The 24,095-nt window shown below is 45.1% G+C and overlaps 2 protein-coding genes across 3 annotated transcripts in view; one reads left to right on the top strand and one right to left on the bottom strand.

The window, feature by feature from the left end:
* Positions 1–19,995, top strand: part of BAIAP3 (BAI1 associated protein 3) — a 71,643-nt gene extending 51,648 nt beyond the window's left edge. The window contains exons 25-34 of the mRNA XM_059716777.1: positions 162–374; positions 1,461–1,529; positions 1,769–1,848; positions 6,774–6,882; positions 7,653–7,724; positions 11,623–11,703; positions 14,007–14,127; positions 14,762–14,885; positions 15,342–15,550; positions 16,239–19,995. Coding sequence (XP_059572760.1) covers positions 162–374; positions 1,461–1,529; positions 1,769–1,848; positions 6,774–6,882; positions 7,653–7,724; positions 11,623–11,703; positions 14,007–14,127; positions 14,762–14,885; positions 15,342–15,550; positions 16,239–16,342 — 1,182 coding nt within the window. The 3' untranslated portion in view covers positions 16,343–19,995. The remainder of the gene's footprint in view (positions 1–161; positions 375–1,460; positions 1,530–1,768; positions 1,849–6,773; positions 6,883–7,652; positions 7,725–11,622; positions 11,704–14,006; positions 14,128–14,761; positions 14,886–15,341; positions 15,551–16,238) is intronic.
* On the bottom strand, positions 19,981–24,087 carry TSR3 (TSR3 ribosome maturation factor). 2 transcript variants are annotated; one of them, XM_019500405.2, is made up of 6 exons: positions 23,949–24,087; positions 23,650–23,860; positions 23,384–23,577; positions 22,346–22,519; positions 21,526–21,589; positions 19,981–21,449 (listed from the first exon to the last, which is right to left on the bottom strand). In XM_019500405.2, the coding sequence occupies exons 1-6, from the start codon at positions 24,070–24,072 to the stop codon at positions 21,299–21,301; spliced, it is 918 nt and encodes a 305-aa protein (XP_019355950.2). In that variant the 5' UTR covers positions 24,073–24,087; the 3' UTR covers positions 19,981–21,298. The 2 variants fall into 2 exon arrangements, with proteins under 2 accessions (XP_019355950.2, XP_059572631.1); XM_059716648.1 differs by lacking the exons at positions 23,384–23,577; positions 23,650–23,860.
* Positions 24,088–24,095: the final 8 nt, after the last annotated feature.

Consider the following 24,095-nt stretch of genomic DNA (forward strand, 5'->3'; position numbering starts at 1 on the left):
AGCAGGATATCTGATAATATTTCAAATGGATACTTATGTTGTACATATCAAAATACTGTGTGTCACTCATTGGGATGTTTCTATTCTTTCATTGCACCAGATATTTAGAGTACTTGGAACATGCCTTCAATATAAGCCATTACCTTTTCTTCATTCCCTAGCTCTGCACAATTTTGAATAATGTTGAACATGTTCGGAAATTCATTGGGCATATCCTAAAGGATTTAGATTGGAAATCTCTGGAATCGGTGGTGGTGGAATCCTGTAGCCCAGGACACAAACGAGTTCCCAAGACACTTGACGTTCAGTGGCAGGGTATTGACGTAGATCTGCAGAGACAGACTAAAAATACAATCGCCCACTTGACAGACAAGGTATTCCTGGGGCTTTGCAATTCTTCCACTTATCAACTCATCTTTCTATTTAGTATTAAGTTATATATATAGTTAGTATATAAATACACAACTGTTCTAAATTTCAACATTATTGAACTAGTGCAAAAAGCTAGTATTTTTTTGATAACTGCTAGAGTTACTCATATTCCATCTCCAGCATGAAATTTCCACATGTTAAATTAGGGAAGGAAAGCATGAAATACACTGTACTTGTTACTTTATTTATGTACAGTTTTTTCGGTTTTGCAAAATGATTTACTGATAAGGACAGAGATAAGTACATAAATAAAGCAAGCTTGCAGGTCCAGGAGTAGGTATGGTATTGTGCATGCATAAGAGCACAAGCAATTGGTAGTATACTAGTCAAGATAAAATACATGATTGCTTGGTGTTGCATTGTTTTGCGCAAGCTTATACCCAGGTGGTACAAACATACCCAAGTGGCACTGCTCCTTGCCCATAGAGCAGGAGTTTCAGGGCTGCTTCCTCCCAGAGGGAAGATTTTTAAAAAGTTCTCGTCTCCTAGGCGGAGCAGAAGGATGGAGCTACGACTATCCGTCTCCACATAGTGTAATTGTTGCCAGGGTGCATTCTTCCTAGAGGTGGGTTTCTAAGAACACTTGTCCCTAGGGAAGAGGTGCAAGTCTGAGCAGAAACAGGCATTTACCTTCCCATGCTGAAACAGCACGTTGGCATTAGAAATGGGCAGGGAAACATAAGTGGGAACAGACAGAAGTTACAGATACATAAAGTGAAACTTGTTGATTTTAACAGAAGAGGGGGAGATGAAGTTAGCAAGCCATGGCCTATCTTCCTGACCTCATAATTATGTTTTACTTGTTGCTTTCATTCATTTCATCTTTTGACTGTGAGCTCTTCAAGTGTAATATACAGTGTGTTTGCAAAATGCACAGACCTTATGAAGCTTCGGTCCTTATGGGAGATTCTGGAGACTAAGGTAGTATTGACAAAAAATAACTGATTTTGACTTGAATAGTTCCTGCACTTTTACCTGAACGTATTTATATGGCCATGTAAATTGTATTCTTTTGTTTTGTGAAATAGATGATAGGAGACATTAAAAAGTACATACAGCACATAAGCCTTTCTCCAGACTCTATACAAAATGATGAGGTAAGTTATGAGGCAGTTTTATTTTTATTGTTAATAAGTCATTTTACTATAACGTGGTTCCTGTTTTAGTTTTCTCAATAATTAAACAATTTAAATAGCATATTAACCGTTTCCCCCTCTCATTACTTTAACTTCCTCTTCAGTCACTGGCAACTATTATGATTATCAGATCACACTATCAGTTGTTATCTATCATTCTATTTTATGAGTAACTATTTCCCTTTCTTCTCCTCCTTTAGGCTGTCTCCCCCCTAATGAAATATCTTGATGACAGATTAATAATACTGAATGACTCTTTAGTAAAGGAGAATCTCTATAGGTACTGTACCGCTTGGTCATCAGGTTACTTTACTCCAATCTCAAGGGTTATAGTATTACTGTGGTTTGGGAGGTAACTGGTTTTAGAATAAGCAATGATGTTGTATTCCACAGTTAAATGGTAGAGGTTATGTTAAATTGTTAATAAGTGAATGTCACTGTTATTACTCATCCTTGATGATACTGGCCATACATTTTGGTAAGATGCTTAGTAACAGAGGGGCCTAATTAGGAAATAAAGGGGGAGCATTTTGGGGCCAAAACATTTAAATGCTAGTCACCTCCCTTCCAGATCTTTCCCTCTGTTCCCAATTCCGTGCTACTATGGCTTTGTTCCCCATGGGCCACAGTTAGAAACTTCCCAGTGAAACTCCCTTCATTCTTGAGAAAACAGGGGTTCAAATAGGTCTGGGTCCCTTAGGTACAAGGCCCAGTTTCATCATGCAGCCTGCATTAAACCTCCATCATACCAGCTTCTTAGAGAGAGGCAGGGATTAGAAGACGTGTTCACAACAGGATGTGTCTGTCTGCAACTGTTGTATAGAGGAACATGGTAAGGACTGTGGGGTCCTGGAAAGACCATGTCATGTATGATACTGGGGATATGTTGTGATGCTGTAGGAACAGGTAAGCAGCTTTTCTACCTTATTTATAGTTTCATAGTTTCTAGGGTCGGACGGGACTTGAACAGATCATCAAGTCCAACCCCCTGCCCTGGGTAGGAATGAATGTTGGGATCGTAATACCCCAGCCAAATATCTATCCAACCTCCTCTTGAAGACCCCCAAGGTAGGGGAGAGCACCACCTCCCTTTGGGAGCCTGTTCCAGAGCCTGGCAGCCCTAACCGTAAAGTAATACCTCCTGATATCAAGCCTGAACCTGCTGTCAATCAATCTGCAGCCATTATTCCTTGTTATCCCAGGTGGTGCCTGGGGGAACAGAGCCTCACCTATTTTCTACTGGTCCCCCCTGGTGAGTTTATAGATGGCCGCCAGATCCCCTCTCAGTCTTCTCTTGTGGAGGCTGAATAGATTCAGGCCCTTTAGTCTATCTTCATAGGGCCTGGCTTGCTGCCCCCTGACCATGCGAGTGGCCCTCCTCTGGACCCTCTCAAGGTTAGCTGCGTTCCTCTTGAAGCGCGGTGCCCAGAACTGGACGCAGTACACCAACTGCGGCCTGACCAGTGCCATGTAGAGGGGAAGGATCACCTTCCTGGACCTGCTTGTGATGCCTCTGTAAACACACAACAAAGTGCAGTTAGCCTTACTGACTGCTTCCTCGCATTGGCGGCTCATGTCCATCCTAGAGTCAACAATGACTCCAAGATCCCTCTCAGCCACTGTGTTATTGAGAAGGGTGTTCCCCAGCCTATAGGTATGTTGCAGGTTCCTTCTTCCTAGATGCGCAGCACCATGTACTTGTCTGCATTGAATTCCATTCTATTCTCATCTGCCCACCTCTGTAACCTGTCTAGATCTAGTTGGATCCTGTCCCTCCCCTCCAGTGTGCCCACTTCTCCCCACATCTTTGTGTCATCAGCGAATTTGGACAGCGTGCTTTCCACCCCCACATCCAGATCGCTGATAAAGGTGTTGAACAGTACAGGCCCCAGGATCGAGCCCTGGGGAACTCCACTGCCCACATCCCTCCAGGTCAAAAATGACCTGTCTACCCCCACTCTCTGGGTGAGACTACCAAGCCAATTTGCCACCCATCTGACTGTTTAGGCATCAGTGCCACAGTCGCCTAGTTTTTTTGTGAGAATGGGGTGAGAAAGTGTCAAAGGCCTTCTTGAAGTCCAGGTAGACAACATTCACCTCAACGCCCACATCCAAGGATGTTGTGACCTGGCTGTAAAAGGAAAACCAGGTTAGTCAGGCAGGATCTGCCTGCAGTGAACCTGTGTTGGTTGCCCCTGAGCGTTACCTCCCATGCTGGGCCCCCACAGATGTCCTCCTTGATAATTTTCTCAAAGGTCTTCCCAAGGACCAAGGTGAAGACTAACTGACCTATAGTTACCTGGGTTCTCCTTTCTCCCCTTGTAAATGAGGACCACACTGGCCCTTTTCCAGTCCTCTAGGACCTGGCCAGAGCACCACAAGTGCTCATACAGCTGTGCCAGGGGCCCTGCTATGACCCCCGCCAATTCCCTGAGTACTCTTGGATGAAGCACATCCAGACCTGCTGATTTAAACATGTCCAACCCCTACAAGAGTTCCCTAACTAGATCGTCCCTGACCCTAGGCATGGCATTGTGTCCTCTGAGCCTGTCTGTAATCCTAGTGGGGGAGTTGTCCTGGTCCCTGCTCAGAAACATGGAGGCAAAGGGCTTGTTGAAGAGATCAGCTTTTTCCTTTGCTGCAATCACCAGATTGCCAAGCCTGTCTTGTAGGGGCCCCCCATTACCTGGTGCCTTCTCTTTACTCCCTATGTATTTGAAAAAGGGCTTTTTATTATCCGTAATTCTAGTTGCCAGCCCTAGTTCCATCTCTGCCTTGGCCTTCATAACCACCTCCCTGCAATCATGAGTAATGGAGGTGTAATCCTCTTTGATGATAGCCCTTTGCTTCCACTCATTGTATGCATCCCTCCTGGATGCCTTTACTGAGCCAAGGAGGCTTTTTAGCACTCTTGCCCCCTTTGGTTCATGTTGGGGCTGACTCCCTCTGAGCTCAGAGGATTGTCTCCTTAAGTAACAACCACCCGTCCTGGACTCCCATCTCATTGAGGCGCCGAGTCCCCAAGGTCTCTCTCACTAATCTCTTTAGCTCGTTGAAGTTGGCCCTCCTGAAGTCAAGGACTTTTGCCTTACTGCTTGCTTTCACCACCCTGCGCTGGATAGTAAATTCTAGCAGACGGTGGTCGCTAATGCCCAGGTAGTCGAGCACCCACAGATCCCTCACCAGGTCATTGCCTGTGGCAAGGACCAAGTCCAGCAAGGCATTTCCTCTGGTGGGACTGTGTACCTCCTGGGTTAGGTGGAGGTCCTGTATGAAGGCTGAGAACCTATGTGAGCATTCAGACGTGGCTGACTGATCCTTCCAGCAGATGTCTGGGGAGGTTAGGTCACCCATGACAACCACATCCCTTGTCCTTACAGCCTCCGTGAGTTGACCTGAAAATCTGAGGTCCAGCTCATCCTGCTGGTGAGGCGGTCTGTAGTAGATGCCCACTATCAAGTCCCTTTCCTCACGACCCCCTTTTATTCTAAAGCAGAGCGCCTCAGTTTGCCCCTCTTCTGAACCCATCCTGATCATCAAGGATGTGTACTGCTCTTTAATATAGAGCGCTACCCCCCCCCCCCCTTTTTCCCCTGCTCTATCCTGTCTATACAACTTTTAGCCCTCGATGTCTACTGCCCAGTCATGGGTAGAATCCCACCAGGTTTGTGTAAGCCCAGCCAGGTCTGGGTTTTTGCTAGCTAGCAGGAGGGCGAGTTCCTCCTGCTTATTCCCCATACTTGTAGCATTTGTGTAGAGGCAGTTGAGACTTCCTATGGGTGTTTGTGCTGCCCTCTTGTTCCCAAATTTGCCCGGGCCCATGTCACTTACCTGGGTTGTTCCTCCTTGTGTCACCTGGCTTGACGTCAAAGTGTCCTTCTGCACCTCTGCATCCCCATCTTCCGACAAACTTAGTTTAAAGCTTTAAATTTATTTAAAGATATTGACTCCAGTGCATCTTTCCTTTCAAATGCTTTATTCCAAAGGCCTTGGGGATGCAGCAGTATCCTCTGTTCACATGATCAATCACTATCTGTCACTTCTTTTAATCCCTGTGTTGACAATGCATAAACCTTGTGGGACATGCATGGCAGAATTTGCATTCTTTTCAGGTTCCCTTGCATTGATACAAATCAAACAAGGCACTGGTTCTCCAAGACAAAGTTACCTATGCAGTACACTACACATAAGTACATCAGACTTGCCTGAGGTGTTTCTGTGCTGGTGAGAGGGTTAGGTGTGAATTACATTTTCTTCTTCTGGTCAGGTTTTCAACACAACATATGGTTCACAAGCATTTTTTGGGGATTTGGTCAGTCACACTATTTTTTCTAATTTGGTAAGTTGGGAGCAGCTGCAGCTGGCATGGACTCACTTCCTAGTGGCGCACTGCAGCTAGTGGTACACAGCCCGGTCCCAACTGTGGCAGAGCAGAGTGGTGCGGGGCACAGCCCTCCTTCTGCAGGCTCCCAGCAGTGGCCAGCGAGCCAGATAGGATCAATTGGTGGACTGGTTATGACCTGCGAGCTGTATTTTGCCCATCCCTGTTCTAAACCCGCTCACCATGGGGGAAGGGGTCCCCAGAAACAGCATAGGCAAACACCTAAAGTGAAAGGCATTGGTCAGCTGTATCAAAGGTCATTGAAAGATTGAGCAAGATCAGCAGGGCACTGTTTCCTCTGTCACTCTCTAAGCAAAAATCACTGACCAAAGCTACAAACTCTGTGCAGTATCCAGGGCAAAAGTCAGACTGACATGGGTCCAGGAATCCAGTGACATCCAGGTGTGCCTAGAACTGTTGGGTGACGAGCCATTCAGTGACCTTCCCCAGAAAAGGAGAGTTTGGAGATGGGAGTAATTAGCTGTCTGGAGAGTCAGTAACGAGTAGATGAAGGCAAAAGCAATAAGATCTTGTGGTTGTATAATTTCAGGATCTTACAATTTGATGATTCCAAATTCTTACAATATTTTTTAAATTGCTTAAAAAATCTCTGTTAGACTTTCTTGGTGCTCTGTTAATACACTTCCTTTTTCCTTAGAGGTTGTCCCTGTATCTTGTATTTATTTATAAGGTTTCAGACGCTTGAATCGGAACAGAACATCTCATTTGTGCTTGAATTGGTCAGCTTCACCTTTATCAGTTAAACTAAACAGACAAGGAGATGGGATCAAAGTTTCTACAACTGTTTCTTCTTTTCTTCTCAGAGTTCTTGAGGATCTCTGGGGTTTATTGCTGAAGTTAATAATTGATGCTCTGGATAGTAATAGAGATGTTTCTGTGGAATTCTTTGGAAGATTTTATTATACACTTGAGGTAAATTAAAGATTTTTTTTCACTGCAGGCAACTCCCACTTAATGCTGTTTCACTTAGTGCTATTTTGCTATAACTCTCATTTTAAATTGATACCTGATTTCACTTAGCGCTCAGCAAGTTTCATTATAACGCTCGCAGTCACCATCTTGGGTCATTAAAAACATTTGTGGTTGCCATCTTGGGTTGTCAGATACTTTGTTTCGCTTAACCCTCGTTTTTTCAGGAACCAATTAAGAGCGCTAAGCGGGGGTTGCCTGTATTATGATATTTTGGTCTTGTATAGAACGTGATAGCAGGATGAGAAGTAATGGGTTTAAACTGTAGCAAAGCAGAATCAGATCATGTCTCAGGAAACATTTTCCAACTAAGACCAGTAGAAAAATAGAACAAACAGTTTGGAAAAGTTGTGGTATCTCTTTGGAGATTTTAAAAAAGAGACTAGATAGGCATCCATCTGGAATGGTTTAGAAACAGGACATCCTGCATCTGTGCAGGAGATTGAACTAGCTGACCTTTGAGGTTGCTTTCAACTCTGCAAGTTTGTAGATAGTTTCAAATCAGAGCTGAGGAGCTGGATGGGTTATTTGAGCTTCCATTGCAAGCAGATCCATGCTGCAGACAAGCCAGCTTGCTCTGCAGCCGTCCTCTGATATCTCCCACAGTTTGGGCAACCAAAAAGGCTCTGGATAGCTTCACCTGAATTGTCTCTTAAGAGAAACTTGATTAGTTCCAGTCCTTCCTGATGCTTTTGGGTTCTTGTTTCTTGCAGGCTCTTGTTGGGTTATTCCATGCAGAAGGACAGGGGCTGCCTCTGGAAACTCTGTGGAATAGAGATTATAAGGCAAATATATTACTATATTTCTTGCATATAGCATACTGGTGTGTGTACAGTACATACCTTGGTTTTGAAGGGGAGCCTAAAGAAGAAAAACTCTTCGATTCAGGTAAGCGAGTGGCAACAGCTGGGAAGCCCAGGCTGCTTCCAAGGGTGGTGCCAGCTCTGTGTACCAGGTGGGCCCATGGACTGACCTGCCCAGTTCCAGAGCCACGTATTGAGTCCAACCCTGCACACTGGCTCCAGAGCCATGTGCCAGATCAGACCCAGAGCATGAAGTCTGGGACCACACACTGGGTCTGGAGCTGCACACCAGCTCTAGAGCTGCGTAATGGGTCTGAGCCCACGTGCTGTTGTCAGGGCTGTGTGAGAGCCTGGGACTGTGCACTGAGTCCAAAATTGCATGCTGGCTCCAGAGCTGCATTCTCTAGGTCTGACCTTGGGTGCTGTTGCTGGGACTGGGCCCTGAGTCCAAAACTGCATGCTGGCTCCAGAGCCACATACCAGGACTAACCCCATGTGCTACCTCTGGGGCTGCCTGCTGAGCCCAGGACTATGCACTGAATCTGGGTTGGATCCTAGCACCCAACTCAACATGTGGGAGGAGAGGAAAGCTCCCCACAAGTCTGGAAATGTGGTGGCAAGGGGGTGGGGTAGTGGATCATGATAGCATTAATGTGACAATTAATTCTGCTCCCTCCTCCCCTGCTCTTGCAAATTTGCAGGCCTGTGGGGATGCCTTTTCCTCATCTATAATGCTCACTCCATAGTTTCATAGCTGGTCGGGTCGGAAGGGACCTGAGCAGATCATCAAGTCCGACCCCCTGCCATGGCAGGAAAAAGTACTGGAGTAAAACGACCCCAGTGAGGTGTTTGTCTAACCTCGTCTTAAAGACCCCCAGGGTCGGAGCCAGCACCACTTCTCTTGCAAGTTGGTTCCAGATCCTAGCCACCCTGACTGTGAAGTCGCGCCTCCTGATGTCTAGTCTGAATCTACTCTGCCAGCTTGTGACTGTTATTTCTTGTCACTTCTGGTAGTGCTTGGGGGAACAGGGACTCCCCCAATGCCTGCTGGTCCCCTCCGGCTAGTTTTGGGGGGAAAGGTGCAGCTTATATTTGAGAAAATATGGTATAAGATTATTTAAATTGATCTAAATCTGAGGAGAGGTTTAATCGAAAAGAAAAGAAGGAAGACAGCTATTTAAGTGATTTTGAACTTTCACAACCTTCAGAACAATCTATCATCATGTGATACAAAGGCTCAGAGCTTATACTGGGGATTGAAGCACAAATTATATTCCAACAGTTTTATCAAACCTGTATGAAATCGCCAGCAGTTTAGACCAGTGTTAGAAATGACCTCCAATCACCTCTATTTCATGACATTTATAATCTCTGTAAGACTGTCCATAAAGTGGGTTGATCTCTTCATTCACAGAAAATTTACACAGCAATTTAGGACTCCATCATATACCACAGAAGTTCTGTGCACATGCATGCATATGTGTAATTTTGCGAGGCAATGAAGTTTCTCAAGGGCACAGTTTACCCTTAAAATTGGGATGTCATTTCACATTTAAATCAAAACAGCCCTTGAAATAACTCTATGCTCCCCAGCACGAGTTTGGCATACAGCTTAATGTTGATTCACAGTGAAGAGCACAACCTCCTAAATAGTAGCGATAGAAGCATTGGTTCTGGCAATTACTTTATTATTTTTGCCCTGGGAACTCTCCCTTCAAGTTCTGGCCCAGTCTAACCTTGTTTAGCTTGTGATAATCATGGATTGAGGTGATTTGAACCAGCTCTTATATCACACTGTGACAATACCATAAGTGCTTTTCTTGACCAAAGAAAATGTGTCAGGGTAAGTTATCATAGGGAGTATTTCCATCCAAAACACTGTCAATAGTAAGTTGTGGGGGAAGAGATGACTAACAATTGTACACTTTCATTCTAGAGTGAAGAGCTGAAAGCAGGGAATAAAAACGAGCTCTTCAGCTGAAACCATTTCCTCAGTGGTAGCTTGCATAAAGGAAAAGAGAGTTAGATGGAAGAGGACCAGCACTTCCCCAGTCACAAGGCCTTTAAAATAAGTTGCATCTTATCCTACCTCATTCAGTCAGGCAGGCCCAAGAAAGCAACCATTACCTGGGTTCCTGTAGTATTTGAAATACTTTATAATCAATGATATATCTGCAAATCTCAGAGCTCCTCTACGTGTGCAGGCAAAGGCACAATGAGATCTAATGCGCAGTCTACACAGTTGTGCCTTCTGTCATGCCACACGTGTATGGCAGGAGGCATGAATGCGTGGATCGTGCATTAGATCCCACTGCACCTTATTGCTGATGTAGAAGGAGCCCAATCCTGGGCTTCCCCTGCATCAGCAAGAAGCAAGCTCCCCCAGGTCAGCTGACAGGACTCCCAGCTTCAGGGGCACACCATGTGCTCCCATGGCTCGGAGCCCCATCAGTTGACCTGGGCCCCCAGCCACATGGGCACCCCAGGGGTCCCTGCAGCAGGGAGACCACAGCTGCTGTGATCTCCCAGCCACAGGGTATACCACGCACCCCCACTGCTGGGAGACCACAGCTGCTGCAACCTAAGCGCAGTCATTTCCCAGCTGCGGGGTGTGTGTTGTTCCCCCACATGGCTGGGAGATCACAGTTGCTGCAAGGTTCTCCACCTTGGGAGGAAAAACCTGCAGCATCCTTATAGGCTCAGCAGTGCTACGCTGGCTAGCTCTACGGATGAAAGGGACTTGGGGGTCATCATTGACCACAAGATGAACATGAGCCTGCAGTGTGATGCTGCGGCTAGTAAAGGGACCAAAACGCTGGCTTGCATCCATAGATGCTTCTCAAGCAAATCCCAGGACGTCATTCTCCCCTTGTACTCAGCCTTGGTGAGGCCACAGCTGGAGTACTGCGTCCAGTTTTGGGCTCCACAATTCAAAAAGGATGTGGAGAAGCTTGAGAGAGTCCAGAGAAGAGCCACGCGCATGATCAGAGGTCAGGAAAATAGACCTTACAACGACAGGCTGAGAGCTATGAGACTCTTCAGCCTGGAAAAGCGCAGGCTCAGGAGTGATCTGATGGCCACCTATAAGTTTATCAGAGGTGTTCACCAGGATCTGGGGGAACGTTTGTTCACCAGAGCGCCCCAAGGGATGACGAAGTCGAATGGTTATAAACTACTGCAAGACCATTTCAGGCTGGACATAAGGAAGAATTTCTTTACTGTCCAAGCCCCCAAGGTCTGGAATAGCCTGCCATCGGAGGTGGTTCAAAAACTTGCATTGAACACCTTCAAGAGTAAATTGGATACTTATCTTGCTGGGATCCTATGACCCCAGCTGACTTCCTGCCCTTTGGGCGGGGGGCCGGACTCGATGATCTTCTGAGGTCCTTTCCAGCCCTAACCCCCCCCACCAAAACAACAGAAAAACCCCAAGGCTGTAGGGGTGCATGGGGTCCGCTGCAGCTGGGACTCCTGTCAGCTGGGAGGTCCCAGGCTCAGCCCTTTACGTGCTCCCCCCCAGCTGGGAGCTCCGATTAGCTGATGGTGCTCCCAGCCACAGGGGTCCCTGGGCACACATTCAGTTAATTGGTGTGATAGAAAACAGCTACAAGTTATTACACATATTTTTGTGGAATAACTTGTAGCTTATTCCACTTTATCATACCATTAGTTGGTTGAACTTGTGACGGGGTGACCACTTCAGGCATAATAAACTAGTTTATCATGCCTTAAGTGTTACGTGTAGATAGGGCCTCAGAAGTTACCTAACCCCCCTTTTCTTTCCCCTGCCCCAACGATATCAGTTTAGCATCCTGTGATTTGTGTTTCCTGCCTAGTAAATAATTGATTTTGGATTTTGTTCATATTCCTACAATTTCAGGTACTGGAGGAAGAACTGCGATTAAGTAAATGCACCACAAATGAACTTATTGAACATTATTACCTGGATAAGCAAAAATGGGTATAAATTAAGCTTTTAATTCAATGCTATTCATTCTGTGCTGTCCAGTGTACTGGTATTTCATGTCTGTGATTTATAGATTATAATTGGAAGTAAAAAGTAGGAACTACTTATACCAGAACAAGTCCATATTCCATCCAGTCTGGTATTCTGCTTCCAACCATACCCAGAGTCTTATTATTTTTGAGGAAGGTATAACTTTCCTTTCTAACTGCATTATGCAATATTCTACTTCAAGAAGATGTTCCTTTCTCACCTCGAGAACAGTTTATACCAGAAGCATGAAGGTTGATAACTCTTGGAATTTCACACTGTCTGCTACTAGTGTTGTTGTTTGCATTTGTGCATCTTGTCCTTTCTTGAATTGTTCTAATTTTTTGTTCAAATAATATTATGCAGCAGCAAATTATAAAATTTTAGAAAAATTTCTTTTTAAAGTATTCCATTTTCCATTCTATGGATTTCTCAAATAGTCCCTTGTATGTCTGTTATGGGGCAAGGAAAATGGGAGCTAGATTGACTTTCCTTAATTTTACCAGGAAAAAAAAATCTGGTAATTTGATATATATATTTTTTCTTTCATATGACTTTCCCTGACCTTTTTTCCATTATTTTTTTTCAGACTTGAATTAAGACACCTGTGCCATGTCTAGCATCTCTTCCAATGATATCGTTCATCCAAAAACAGATCACCCACCAAAAAAAAAAAAACCTTTGCTCCTCCCAAATTTCTTGAATCATCAAGGCTACAAACAGCACTCTGACCCTTTATTGTACTAATCATAAATTCATAGGCTGCTGTCATGTAACTTCTTGATGGCAACATGCTGCTTGCTCCTTCTCACGCTAAGGGTAGGAATAGTTGCCACCAAATGAAGTGGATCAGCTGTGCTACAGTGTGCCCTGACACAGGTGATCTGCTTTGTTGGCTGCCCCTTGATGGTGTGGGACAAATGGCAATGTGTTTTCTTGGGGCTTGAGGGCTCCAATCCTGCACGCCCTGGGCCAAATTGGGTTGCTGGGTTTCCCACTTCCCCAGATGCGTCCCTGGAGATTGCAGGAGCAGGTCTGGGCGAGGGGGGAAAGTCTGGGGTTCCTTGGCTACTCATCTGCACCCCCTGGGGTCTCTGGGGACCCATCTGGGTAAATGGGGAAAGCTTCACTTTGCTTGCTTACCCAGACCTACCCCTGGAGACTACGGGGTGACTGTGTGCGAGTGGGGTTCTCTGGAGGCAGGTCTGGGTAAGCAGGAAGAATGGGGCTTGTCCCGCTTACTCTTGGGATTTCTGGGGATGGGTCTGGGTGAACAGAGAGAGTTTGATTTTTCCCTCCTTAAACAGATGAGTTGCCAGATATTCCAAGGGCAGACCTGGGTAAGCAGGTGCCCAGTGGAGGCATGGGCACTGGGAATTCCCTGCATCCTGTGCCTCCCTGTCTGGACCCATATAGGCTTTCCCAGCTTGCAGAGACCTGCCCCTGGAGATCAACCCCAACTTCCCCACTTATAGAGAAGTGTGTCGAGCTTGCCCAGGGTGCCTCTCCATAAGCAGGGGGACCCCACATAGGTGCTCTGGCGGCTTGAGGGGCCCTCAGGCCCCCAAAGCACCTGCCAACAGTGGCTGGAGAATGCAAGCAACTTCAGTTGCCTGCACTCTCGCCACAGAGCTTATTGATGTCCACTGAAATACAGCAGCAGATTTTCTTCTGATGTGGCACAAAAAAGGGAAGTGACATTTATTTGTGCGCCCCCCCCCACACACACACAAATGGCAGCCCAAATGAAACGTCAGGCAATGTCTGTTCCTACCTTGAGAGTTGTATCTACGCCACAGACCTCAGGGCTCTTGGGGAAGGCACTCCCAAGTATGCCCTGCTGACCAATCCCACTTATGCATGCTAGGTCTGGAAGTGCAGCAGTGAAGCTCTCTGGGGTGTTTGCTTATGTGTGCTCTTGAGATTTTTGTCCCTGGTGTACTTGAGAGCAGCTGTGGGAAGTGTCCCCAGAGCTGCATCAACTGTTGCATTTTCAGGTTTGGCACATGCAAGCAGGAACAGATGGGAGGAGCATGAACTGGAGTGTCCCTCTGCAGTAGTAGTGGGGACACAGTGCTAGGTATATCCCAAGAAATCCTGGTATTTTTAATCTTGTCATAGTTAGTGGTCTCTTATCATCTGGTACCTCTAATTTCTATCACCCATTATTGTGATGTGGGAGAAAACTGTCATCAGTTCTGTTTGCAGTAGAGTAACACACAGTTTAATTATGCTATCAGGTTTTCCATTGCTTGTTCTTTCTATTCCAGAGATCAACTGATCAAAGCAAATATGGGCGAATAAGTGTGAAATGTTATTATGAAGCTTCTGAACAGAAACTCCACGTTGAAGTCTTGCATGCTGCAGACCTCATAGCATTGGATGCTAATGGTAATGAATCAATAGAGAGTGAAGCTGAATTAAAATTAAGTGGTAAATATAAGGCTGCTTGAACCCTTAAGTGTATAATCTAAAACCTGTTTCTATTTGAAGACAGCAGAAAAAAGGACCTTGCTTTCATTTTGTTGTGTAGATGAAAGCCAATTGGATCTCTTAATTCCTTCTATTAGAAACCTGTCTGTTAATGAAGTAGTAATGACTGCTGGCCACAGACTATCATAACAATTCATTTTGCCTGAACTTTGCTCTGCTGCAAATTTCAACATACGAGGGGTTTAGAACAGTTGTCCTCAGTGTGTTGAGATGCTCACAGTAGAACAGTTTGGAGCAACTGGATAAAAGTGATGCCAAACAAGTTGAACAGAATAGTCTGCTGGAACTGTTGATTATGTTAATTTTAGATGCTCATTGGGTAAGTAGTTCATAAATTTCTGACCCAGCCAGACATTTTTAAAGTTACTGAACATGCTTATGTGGAGTGTTGGGGGATATTGTGACATAATGCGCTCAAACAAAAGTGGTGCATCATTTGAGTGCATAATGACCATCATACAGGTATTGTTGAGGTGGCAATTTTAGACTCTAGTTAATTACTTTTCTTATTTTCTTTTCCGTTTTCTTTTAGGTCTCAGTGACCCTTTTGTCATCATTGAGCTTTGTCCTCACCATGTTTTCCCAATGGTAAAAAGCCAAAGAACACAAGTTAAGGCCAAAACTCTGAACCCTGTGTATGACGAACTCTTCCATTTGTGAGTGTGTAAAATATTCTTTATTTCCTGCGTTAGAAGCTGCAGTTTTAGATTTGTGATATTTTTTTATGAATATTGGGGAACGAATATCACATGTACATAGTGCTGAAGCAAGCATGCTGATATCCCTCAGTCCCACACTGCAGCACCACTTGCTGACCAGTCCTAAGCAGAGAATGCCAAATTTCATTACACTTTTCTTAAACGATTTTCTTTTGAGAGTATAGAAAAGGAATATAGAGCCAGTGCCCGTTGCCAGATTTTGTTTTCACTTTACATCCACATGAACAGTGAAGTCAGAAGAGATGCTATAGATTATACATGTTATAGACTTGTGTGCATTGAAAGTGATTAACAGAGAACACAATTTTGTGGTTTTTACATTATGATTAAATCTTTGCCCTAAGGTAATCCTGCCAAAATGTATTTGCCGTTAAATGTTCCCCTTCCTTGCAGTTCAGTTGCACATAAACAGTGCAGGAGACGGGCAGCCTGCATTCTGTTTACAGTGATGGATCATGACTGGCTGTCATCAAATGATTTTGCTGGAGAAGCTGTCATGCCAATGAATCTGATCTGTGGTTTGAATGAACTTGAAGTATCTGGTGGCTTGAAAAATGTTCAGCCAACTGTTCTTAAACTGACAAGACCAAAAGCTAATAATGGTAACATATCATTGAGCTTTTTCTCTCCACTCTTCCTAATTTTCCTCCATATTCTCTATTCATGCGTGCCACACAGCTGTTAAATTTTCTTATTTGCATTTGTCTCCATGCCCTTTTATCATATTATCCCCATAATAATGACTTACTGAGCCTTACTGGACTTGGAGCTACACCAGCCCTGCCCCCTGCCCCGAGTTACCTACCTTGAGTTGTCTGTGCTGCTTTTGGTTGAAGTTTAGGTGGCTTAAGTACACCAAACTAGGTCCCTTGAATGCTTGTTTGCACCCTTTAACAATAATTTGTTATTCAAATATAGTTCTTACTGACATATTTTTTGAATCATTTCTCTTTTGAAGTGTACCTTAGTTAGTTTCAGAAGGTGTCAGAGCTGCAGCTGTGGCCTTATGAATTTAATCCTTAATTTCCTGTCTGATCGTAGGGCCAGAAAATTACTCTAGAGGTTTATTAATTGCACATTTACCTGTCTGCTCAAGAATAAAATTCACATAACCAGCTGGCACTGATGTCTCATGTCTGCATACTCCAGGCAACTCCATTGTATTCCCATTGCTTTCTTTTATTTGTTTAAATCATCTACTGCTGGCCTTTGTGTGAACTTTTAGCTTCAAAATGTTAATTACTTGGTTCTGTGCAACTGACCTTTTGTACACTTTTTTTTTTTCTCTAGTTAAGTCAATACTGAAGATGCTGGAGGGACGGATGGACAAGGAAGCACAAGAGTTTGTGAAAAGGCTGAAGGAAATGGAAAAGTGCATGGGAAGTGCCGACTGAGTTACGTTACATAAGTCATGGGCCCCTTGTACCAAAACACGTTCGTGAAAAACGTCAGAAGTAAACAATCATTTTTCATTTGATATCCAGAGATGTCAGTAATGTCAAACCAAGACATTCAGTGGCAGTCTTATGTAATTACTGTTTGTGATGATCTCATGATAGTTGTGACAAATGTTTAAACATTTAATTGTTTCTGCTTTTAGACTGCCAATGATAGCAAATTCCACTTAATACACCATTAGAGCTCCTAGGGGACATTACGTAACACCCTTTCACAACCAGTGAAGGCTGTGAGTGATGATCTAAACATGAGAAGGCGTCCACAGTTCCAAGGGTTATGCTACAGAATTACCTAGACCTAGCCATTTGGTGCTTGATGGCCACTAAGATAATGATAATCTAATTCTCAAAACTGCTTTATTGATTTTAGGCATCCAATTTCAGATGTCTTAGCAGGCCTAATTTCAGAAAATGCTAAGCACTCCTCCTTTGAAAATGTTAAGGTCTCTTAGGTATTTAAAACTGAAGTCAGGAATGTTGTACGATTCAAAAAAGAACAGGCTTCTGTCCGACTAAGTATCTATAGTTTGGGAAGGGTATACATATTCAGTCTCTTGATCTAGGATACAAGCCAGTTGGGATGACTTGTGGAGGAATGTTATCCTATTTGTACCTACTATCAGGATGTTACCCTTTCTCTGCAGTTTGGTGCTGGACACACTTAGCAAAGAAATTGGACTTAAGTGGATCATGGGCTTGATCCACCCAGCAGTTCCTCTATTTGTTAACTATTTGCCCCTTATGAAAATTGGAACTCAAAAGGCTCCCTCCCCACCCCCAATTTTAAAGCATTTTTCCAAGACACTGCTGTGGAAATCAGCAAGTAAATAAATACCTCATCAGCTATTGTGCAAACTCTTCCAAGAGCTTCATCCGTGCTGCAGATGCCATCCACAATGTTTTTGCATAGCCAACTTCCTAATCTGAGACTCATGCCAGGAAAAGGTTTAAAAAAATATTGAGATCAAAGGGAATTTTCCAAAATGGGGCTGAGCATGAAGTTTGTTGCTCTGCAGTAATTTCACTTTTGAAACTGTTAAGGTAGATTCCTTACTCTTGAAGGTACAATAGTTTTGATTTTTGAGTAAAATTTGAGATCTGGAATAATAATGGAAAATATCCAGACTACAAGCAGACAAACTATGGGATCAGTAAGAAAATAAACAGCTTGATCTCAGCAATGAGTACCTCACATATAGGAATGTTTTGTCTCAAGATTTATTGGCCCTAAAAATGAGATACTAGTTGAAGCAGATGATGTGGAGGTGAGTTCTCCCTATAAATTATTCTTGTGGACTTTGTTCATACGACTTCCTCCTTAGCTGTTAAAATAACTTAGCATCATCTTTGAAATTCTGATCTTGTTTCACATGGAAGTAGCTTCTTGCCAAATCATTTGAGCTACAGCTGCAACTTACTTGATTCCAGGTGCTTTGTGAAGACTGGTTCTCTTGGGCAGTCTCCTTCTTTAGGAAAATACTATTTGCATCACCCACTTGGGTTTCAGTTAGGAACCAGGAGTTCTTCCTCTGCTACCAGAGGCAGTTTCCTCCTAGAGCCTGGTGGTTGCCAGGTGCCTGAAGCACCTTGTAGTGGTCTGGACAGCAGCAAAGCTGCTCTTATTTTATGCTGGCAACTACCCTGGAGTCAAGACAGTGCTTGTATCATTGGAACAGACGTGTGGTTTGGGGCATGTTTTGCCTCTGCCCTAACCTGTAGTAAGTGTGGCAGTCAGCTCACAGTCTGGGCCCTTAAATGGCAAACTCCTTATCTCCGTGGGGAAAAAAAAAGAGCTCTTAGTTTAGAGAAAAGAACATTTATAATTTCCTGCTGAAAACACATTTTGCTTTGCTCTGCTGTTTCTTCAATAGTGCTTTATAGTTCAGAAAGAGCAGGTACCCTTTTGGCATTATGTGAAAAATATCTTTATTTGTATTTTTGTAATGTAGAATTAGTTGTAATGGTTAGTACAATATAGTAGTGCTTGTTACCTGGTCTCAGTCAAATGTCATACTGGCTTTTTCTTTAAGAATTGTTTGATTTTTTTTTTTCTCTCTAGTGACTGAGTTCAACTGGAACATTTGAGTGCAGAGCTAAGTAACCCTATAATCAAGACAAGTTTTTGTTTTGGTGATTCAAAATTCTAGGGCAGGTGCTTTTTAATAAAGTGAGTGTCTCTGACAAGCCTCTCCCCATCATGACTGCAGAAGGTTCCCGTGGTAGTTAGTGTTTTCAAGGAAATATGAAAGCAAAAGTATACATTTTAAGTCTTCAATGCAATAAAGCAGGGGTGTCTTGCTCATCTAGCCCTATGGGCTGGGTGAGTGACCTGGGTCTGGTTCACAGGCCAGATGAATAGTGTGGGACTGGCCCTGCAGGCCTCCTTTGCATGGGCTGCAGGCGCTGGATCTGGCACTTGCCCAGGCTGGTTTGGGACTGTGCTGCACATGGTGCTGCTCTGGTCAGTCTAGGGCAGGAGCTCCATGTGGCTTGCATCCCAGACCATCCTTACTAGGCGTCATGGTCCTGGACTGCCTGGAGTGTGGGCTGCAGGTGCTAGATCCAGCATGTGGGGAATGGGGGAACATCTTGGACAGGCCCTTCACAGATGCCACGTGCAGCACAGGTCCCAGAGTGAAAACTGTATGTCTTAGACTGTCCAGGGTGGGCACTGGGTGTAGCTTGCATCCAGGGCCTGTCTGACATGCTGCATGTGAATCAACTCAAGGCTTGGGGGGTAGCACTGGGGACCAGATGGTAGGACTCTGCAGCCCATACCTTTGACACCCCTGAAGTACAGTATCTGAATAGAGCTTGTCACCAGCCACCCCCCTGGAGACCAAAGTTTAGAAACTTTTTGGCTACTAGATGCCATCAGCATTTGGGAGATGGGATGGAGTGCAGCCTCAGCAAGTTTGCAGATGACACCAAGCTGGAGGGTGGGGCTAGGATTCAGAGAGACCTTGACAAATTAGAAGACTGGACCAAAAGAAATCTCATGAGGTTCAATAAGTGGTGCAAACTCATGCATTTAGGATGGAGCAATCCCATGCTGAGGGAACTGGGCTTATTTAGTTCTCAGTGGTGGCAGATGACAGAACAAAAAGCAGTGAGCTCAAATTGCAGGTTGAGGTTGGATATTAGGAAAAAACTCTCACAAGGAGGGTAGTAAAGCACTGGAACAGGCTACCCAGAGAGGTGGTGGAATCTATCCTTGGAGGTCTTCAAGACCTGGCTAGAGAAAGCCGTGGCTTGGATGAGATACTTGGGCCTGGTCCTGCTTTGGGCAGGGGATTAGACTAGATGTGACCTTCTGAGGTCCCTTCAACCTGAATTTTCTGATTCTGTGATTGCAGTTTTGAAGAAAGGGGGTTAGGTAGATACAAATAGCTAAACATTTGTATGAGGGAACAGTTCAAAACCATAAACTGGACAGCTCCGCTGCTCTGCTTGCAAATGAAATCCTCTTTGTCATGCTTTTGCTGATTAACTTAATTCTGTGAGTATGGTACAAAGTCTTGTTCAATGTAAGTATGGTACAAAGTCTTGTTCAATTAAAAAAAATTCAGTCCAACTTACAGCACAACATACATGTTTTGTATTTGTATTTTTTGCTTGTGGTGAAATATAAAGCGTTATAGTGAAATAACTGTGTAGTAGTGTGTTCATCTAAACTTTTGCTGTTTGAATACTAATCAACTCCTCTTGACACAAACAGGAGAAAAATAATAGTAGATAGTTTCCACTAACTTTGGTTTACATAATGAAGCAAATGCCTCACTATTTTTTTTTCAGTATAAGCTTGGCTAGAACAGCAACCAGAGCTTTAAGATAAGAAACAGGAGAGGATCCTAAGTGATCAGGAAGCAGGACTGGGACTGCTTGTTCCACAGGCTAGCAGAAAATCCAGGACAAGCAGCATGAATAGTAAGAAATACAAGAAACACCTGATTAAATTAACCTTGACTATAAGTAGCATCAGAAGCAACGAAGTATTTCCCTGAGACTAGGGTGATGTTAATGTTTTAAGGAAGAGCTTAAAAGCACTTAAAGTAAATAATATTTCACTCTATAAACCTGTTGGCAGCTAAAGGAATTAAATATTTGACAATTTGAACCTCACAACAGTGGACACACACCTCCTTCTAATTAAATCAAGTTTTTGCTTGCTGTCGTTTCCTGCCTCACAGTTTGTGTGCAGTCCTTACTCCTGCTTCCTCCCCTAAATAAGTTCAGGGTTGTAATTCCTCAACTTCCTTTTGTCTCATAACTCCATGCCTGCCTCAGCAGATGCACACCAGGCAGGCCACTCCTTGAACTCTGTCTGCAGTCAGTGTTCTCTACTTATTCATATAGCCTACCTTTCCCAAGTCTCAAGGTAAGTTAAGTGCAATCTCTTGCTCTGTGCATTGGAGTCCCAACATGGACCATATTTTTGGCACCTTTAAAATTACATTTCTAATGCTAGACCTTACTCATTCAAACCATCTTTAGGCAAATGATGCCTCTTTAGCTCCAGCTGTGCAAGCTACAAAGTATGATTGTGTTTAGAGAAAAAACAAACAAAACCCTGCCACACTATCCCCATTTCAAACATTCCAGAAGCAATCCCCTTGGGTGACTGCAGATCCAAGACAATACATGTCTAGCTTAAGCTTTCGCTGACTTATAGAATGCCCACCACTCTTCTACCCAAGGACCCAATCTAAGGCCCTGACATGAGTAAGCAGATCCTTAGCCTCAAATAAAACCCTGCTTGTGGCAGTTGATATCCATGTAGAAATGGGCAGCCTAGTAATAGACCCTGCTCATCCGCTTAACGTGTAGTTTTATCTTTCAGTTATACGCACAGTTTCTATGTACAAGATTTTAAAACTAATGCTTATAAATTCTTTAATCCCTTAGTCTTTTTTTCACTCCTTTCCAAATAACTGGTTTACTAGCTGTTGATGGAGCAGGTTCTTCTTTGTCATCATCTGTACTGTCATCACTGTCACTCTCGCTATCACCCTCTTCTTCAGACTCTTCATCACTTTGTGCCTCCCTGAAAAGAAAAGAGGTTTTAAAGCATATAAAAGCAAAAACATCAAGGCATGTAAATGAGTTTTGAAAGTTATTACCCTTTGGAACTGATTGGTCTGTTAGGATTTGAAAATTCTTTTCCAGAGTCGACGTCAAATGGATCTGCAAAAAAATAACAGCAGATCTTGGTAAGTATTATAACAAGTTTTACAGCTATTGTTCTTTTCCTTCAGAGTAGAAAACTAAGTGGTCTCTGCTAATTTAAACAAGCTGTGATTCTACAGAACAAGTAAATTCAGTGAAGAACTGCCCACCTTGAAACCTTAAAAATCAGGTCCCTTTAAGGGGTTTTTGAACCCGAAAGCTTGCTTAATAACTATTCTCCGACCATTTGGGTTGGTCTAATAAAAGATATCAAATTCACCCAAAGAACCTTGTCTGCCTAGGTCCCTTTAACATACTTCAAGTTTCATACCCAAGAGATTGAAAGTGTCAGTCACTAGTCACTTCTGAAAATCTTGGTCCAACAGCTTATGAATACATGCAACTAAAAGCAAATCTTTTACTTTAAGAAAACTGCACAGCGCAATTCCTCCTGTTTCATATATGAAAGCCTCATGAGCCATTAAGAAATTCCAACCCCAAGAGTTAAGGCAACTCCTTAACCCTTTTTTTTTTTTTTTGGGGGGGGGGGGGGGAGTTGCATGCATCTCTATACACAGACATCTGACTCTGAACAGACCTTCAGCAACTTTAAATACAATGCACAGTATGACGACATTCAGCAACAGAGCACAACAAAACTTTTAGATTCTTCCTTATTGAGATGCCATGCAATAGCAGAGAAATGTATGAAAAGCCAGAATATTTACAAATTTCAAGTTGTACGGAGAAGTTACTCAGAACGGAAGATTTTACCTATTTCTTCAGTTTCTCTTTCTTGAGCGCTGGCTAAAAATTCTTCCTCAACTTTCAGCACATCTTCTGGGCCATGGCAAGCTGCATATTTCTCCAAGAGATTTTTATTCAATTCAATAAATGTTTTGCCCCATTTAAATTTTCTCAGAAGAATGGTGGCTAGATCAGGGAATCCTAAAATACAAAACAAGTATAATCAGCTTCCTAAACACAAGCCTAACCAAAAATGAACACAAACACACAAAGTTATAGTTGCCTTTGCATCCAACCACGTCGGTTCCATGTGGAGCACATGGCACTAGCACAAAGCTTTGTGCGACATTTGCCAGCACCCCTGACTTCTCAAACCTACGTCTGAAAAGGAGACCACTTGAGAACTCCAGGGAAACCCATGAAAAACTTCGTTTTTCGCTAGTTTCTTATATGGAAATATAAAACCATATGTTGTTCAAGTACCACTGAATCAGGAGGTACACCTCTCCACAGCCTTCAGTACAACTAAAATCGACTGTCCAGCTACTGCCAAGGCCTCACCAGAGCAGACAATGTCTGCGTAGATGGTTTCGATCCTCTTTGTGAACCAGAGGGCTGGTGAGCAGCCATTCTGCAGCCCAAAGAGCTGCTACGTGTCTCGGGGGCTTTTTTTTTAGCCTTCCTGGGCTGTGCCAGTGCCCGTGCCCCTGCTGGGGGTTCCTGACTAGAGGGTCTTGCCCCTGTGCCTAGTCAGACCGTTCGCCATAATCAGCATCAGGAAGGAATTTTACCCCATAGTCAGACTGGTGTGGACTGTGGGGGGAGAGGGGGCACCGCCAATGCCTGGGACTCTGAAGCATTAACAAGCTGTAACAGCAGCGGGACAGGGGGTGCTGGGGGCAGGTTTGGGTGCTGTGTCTTGCATCACATCAAGAGTGACAGTGGCTTTCCTAAGTGGTTCTGGATGGCACAGGGCAGCTCGGGTAGGGGATGGGACTAGATGCCCCCCCACCTCCGCGTGCTGTTAACGCTGCAGCGAAGCAGTGGCTCACCCGCGCCCCTTACCCACGATGCAGAAGGCAGCGGCGAGCGCCTCCACGCAGGACAGGCGGCGCGGGCGGCCGTAGTTGACGGGGTTGGCGGCCACCAGGAAGGGCAGCAGGCGCGGGTGCGCCCCGCGCATCTTGCCGAACGGCGTCTCGGGCAGCCGCGCCCAGGAGCAGTCGATGAGCGCGACCCCGCGCTCCGCCACCACCTGCCTGCGGGCGGGACGCGTCAGACCGGGCGCCGCCGGGCCCGGGCCCGAGCCCGAGGCCGGGACACGCACTCACCTGTCGGCCGGGGACACGCACTGCGCGGCCGCGGGGCTGAGCACGAGCCCCGGGAAGCGCTGCCCGAGGCGCAGGGGCCGCACCAGCCCCTTCCGCGCCAGGCGCCGGCCCGTGCAGCGTCGCGGGTCGCAGTGGCCCAGGTCCCACATGGCCACCGGGCAGGGCAGCCGCGGCGCCCTCGCCTCCGCCGCCGCCTCCTGCCGCGCGCAGCCTGCAACACACGCGCAGCGCGTCGGGCCGGGGTCTGAGCCCAGGCCCAGCTCGGCCGCCGACCCTCAGCCCCCGGCCCCGCCCGGCACCTTCCAGCGCTGCCGCCGCCTCGGCCGCGAAGGTGTCCAGCGCCCTGTGCCTGTGCCTGGGCCCGCGCCCCGCGCCGCCCCCGCGGCCCCCCGCCGCCGCCGCCGCCCTCCGGCTCCGGCCCATCGTCGCCTGCGCCCCGGAAGCGG

Source organism: Alligator mississippiensis, chromosome 13 (assembly GCF_030867095.1).
Source record: "Alligator mississippiensis isolate rAllMis1 chromosome 13, rAllMis1, whole genome shotgun sequence".
Classification (NCBI taxonomy): domain Eukaryota; kingdom Metazoa; phylum Chordata; order Crocodylia; family Alligatoridae; genus Alligator; species Alligator mississippiensis.

Bases quoted from the DNA above. Each gene is read 5' to 3' on its own strand.
- TSR3 (XM_019500405.2), bottom strand. From the start codon at position 24,072: ATGGGCCGGAGCCGGAGGGCGGCGGCGGCGGCGGGGGGCCGCGGGGGC. The intron at 23,861-23,948 runs GTGCCGGGCGGG...CGTGTGTTGCAG, and splicing joins GGCGGCGGCAGCGCTGGAAG to GCTGCGCGCGGCAGGAGGCG. The intron at 21,450-21,525 runs GTAATAACTTTC...TTTTCTTTTCAG, and splicing joins AGACCAATCAGTTCCAAAGG to GGAGGCACAAAGTGATGAAG.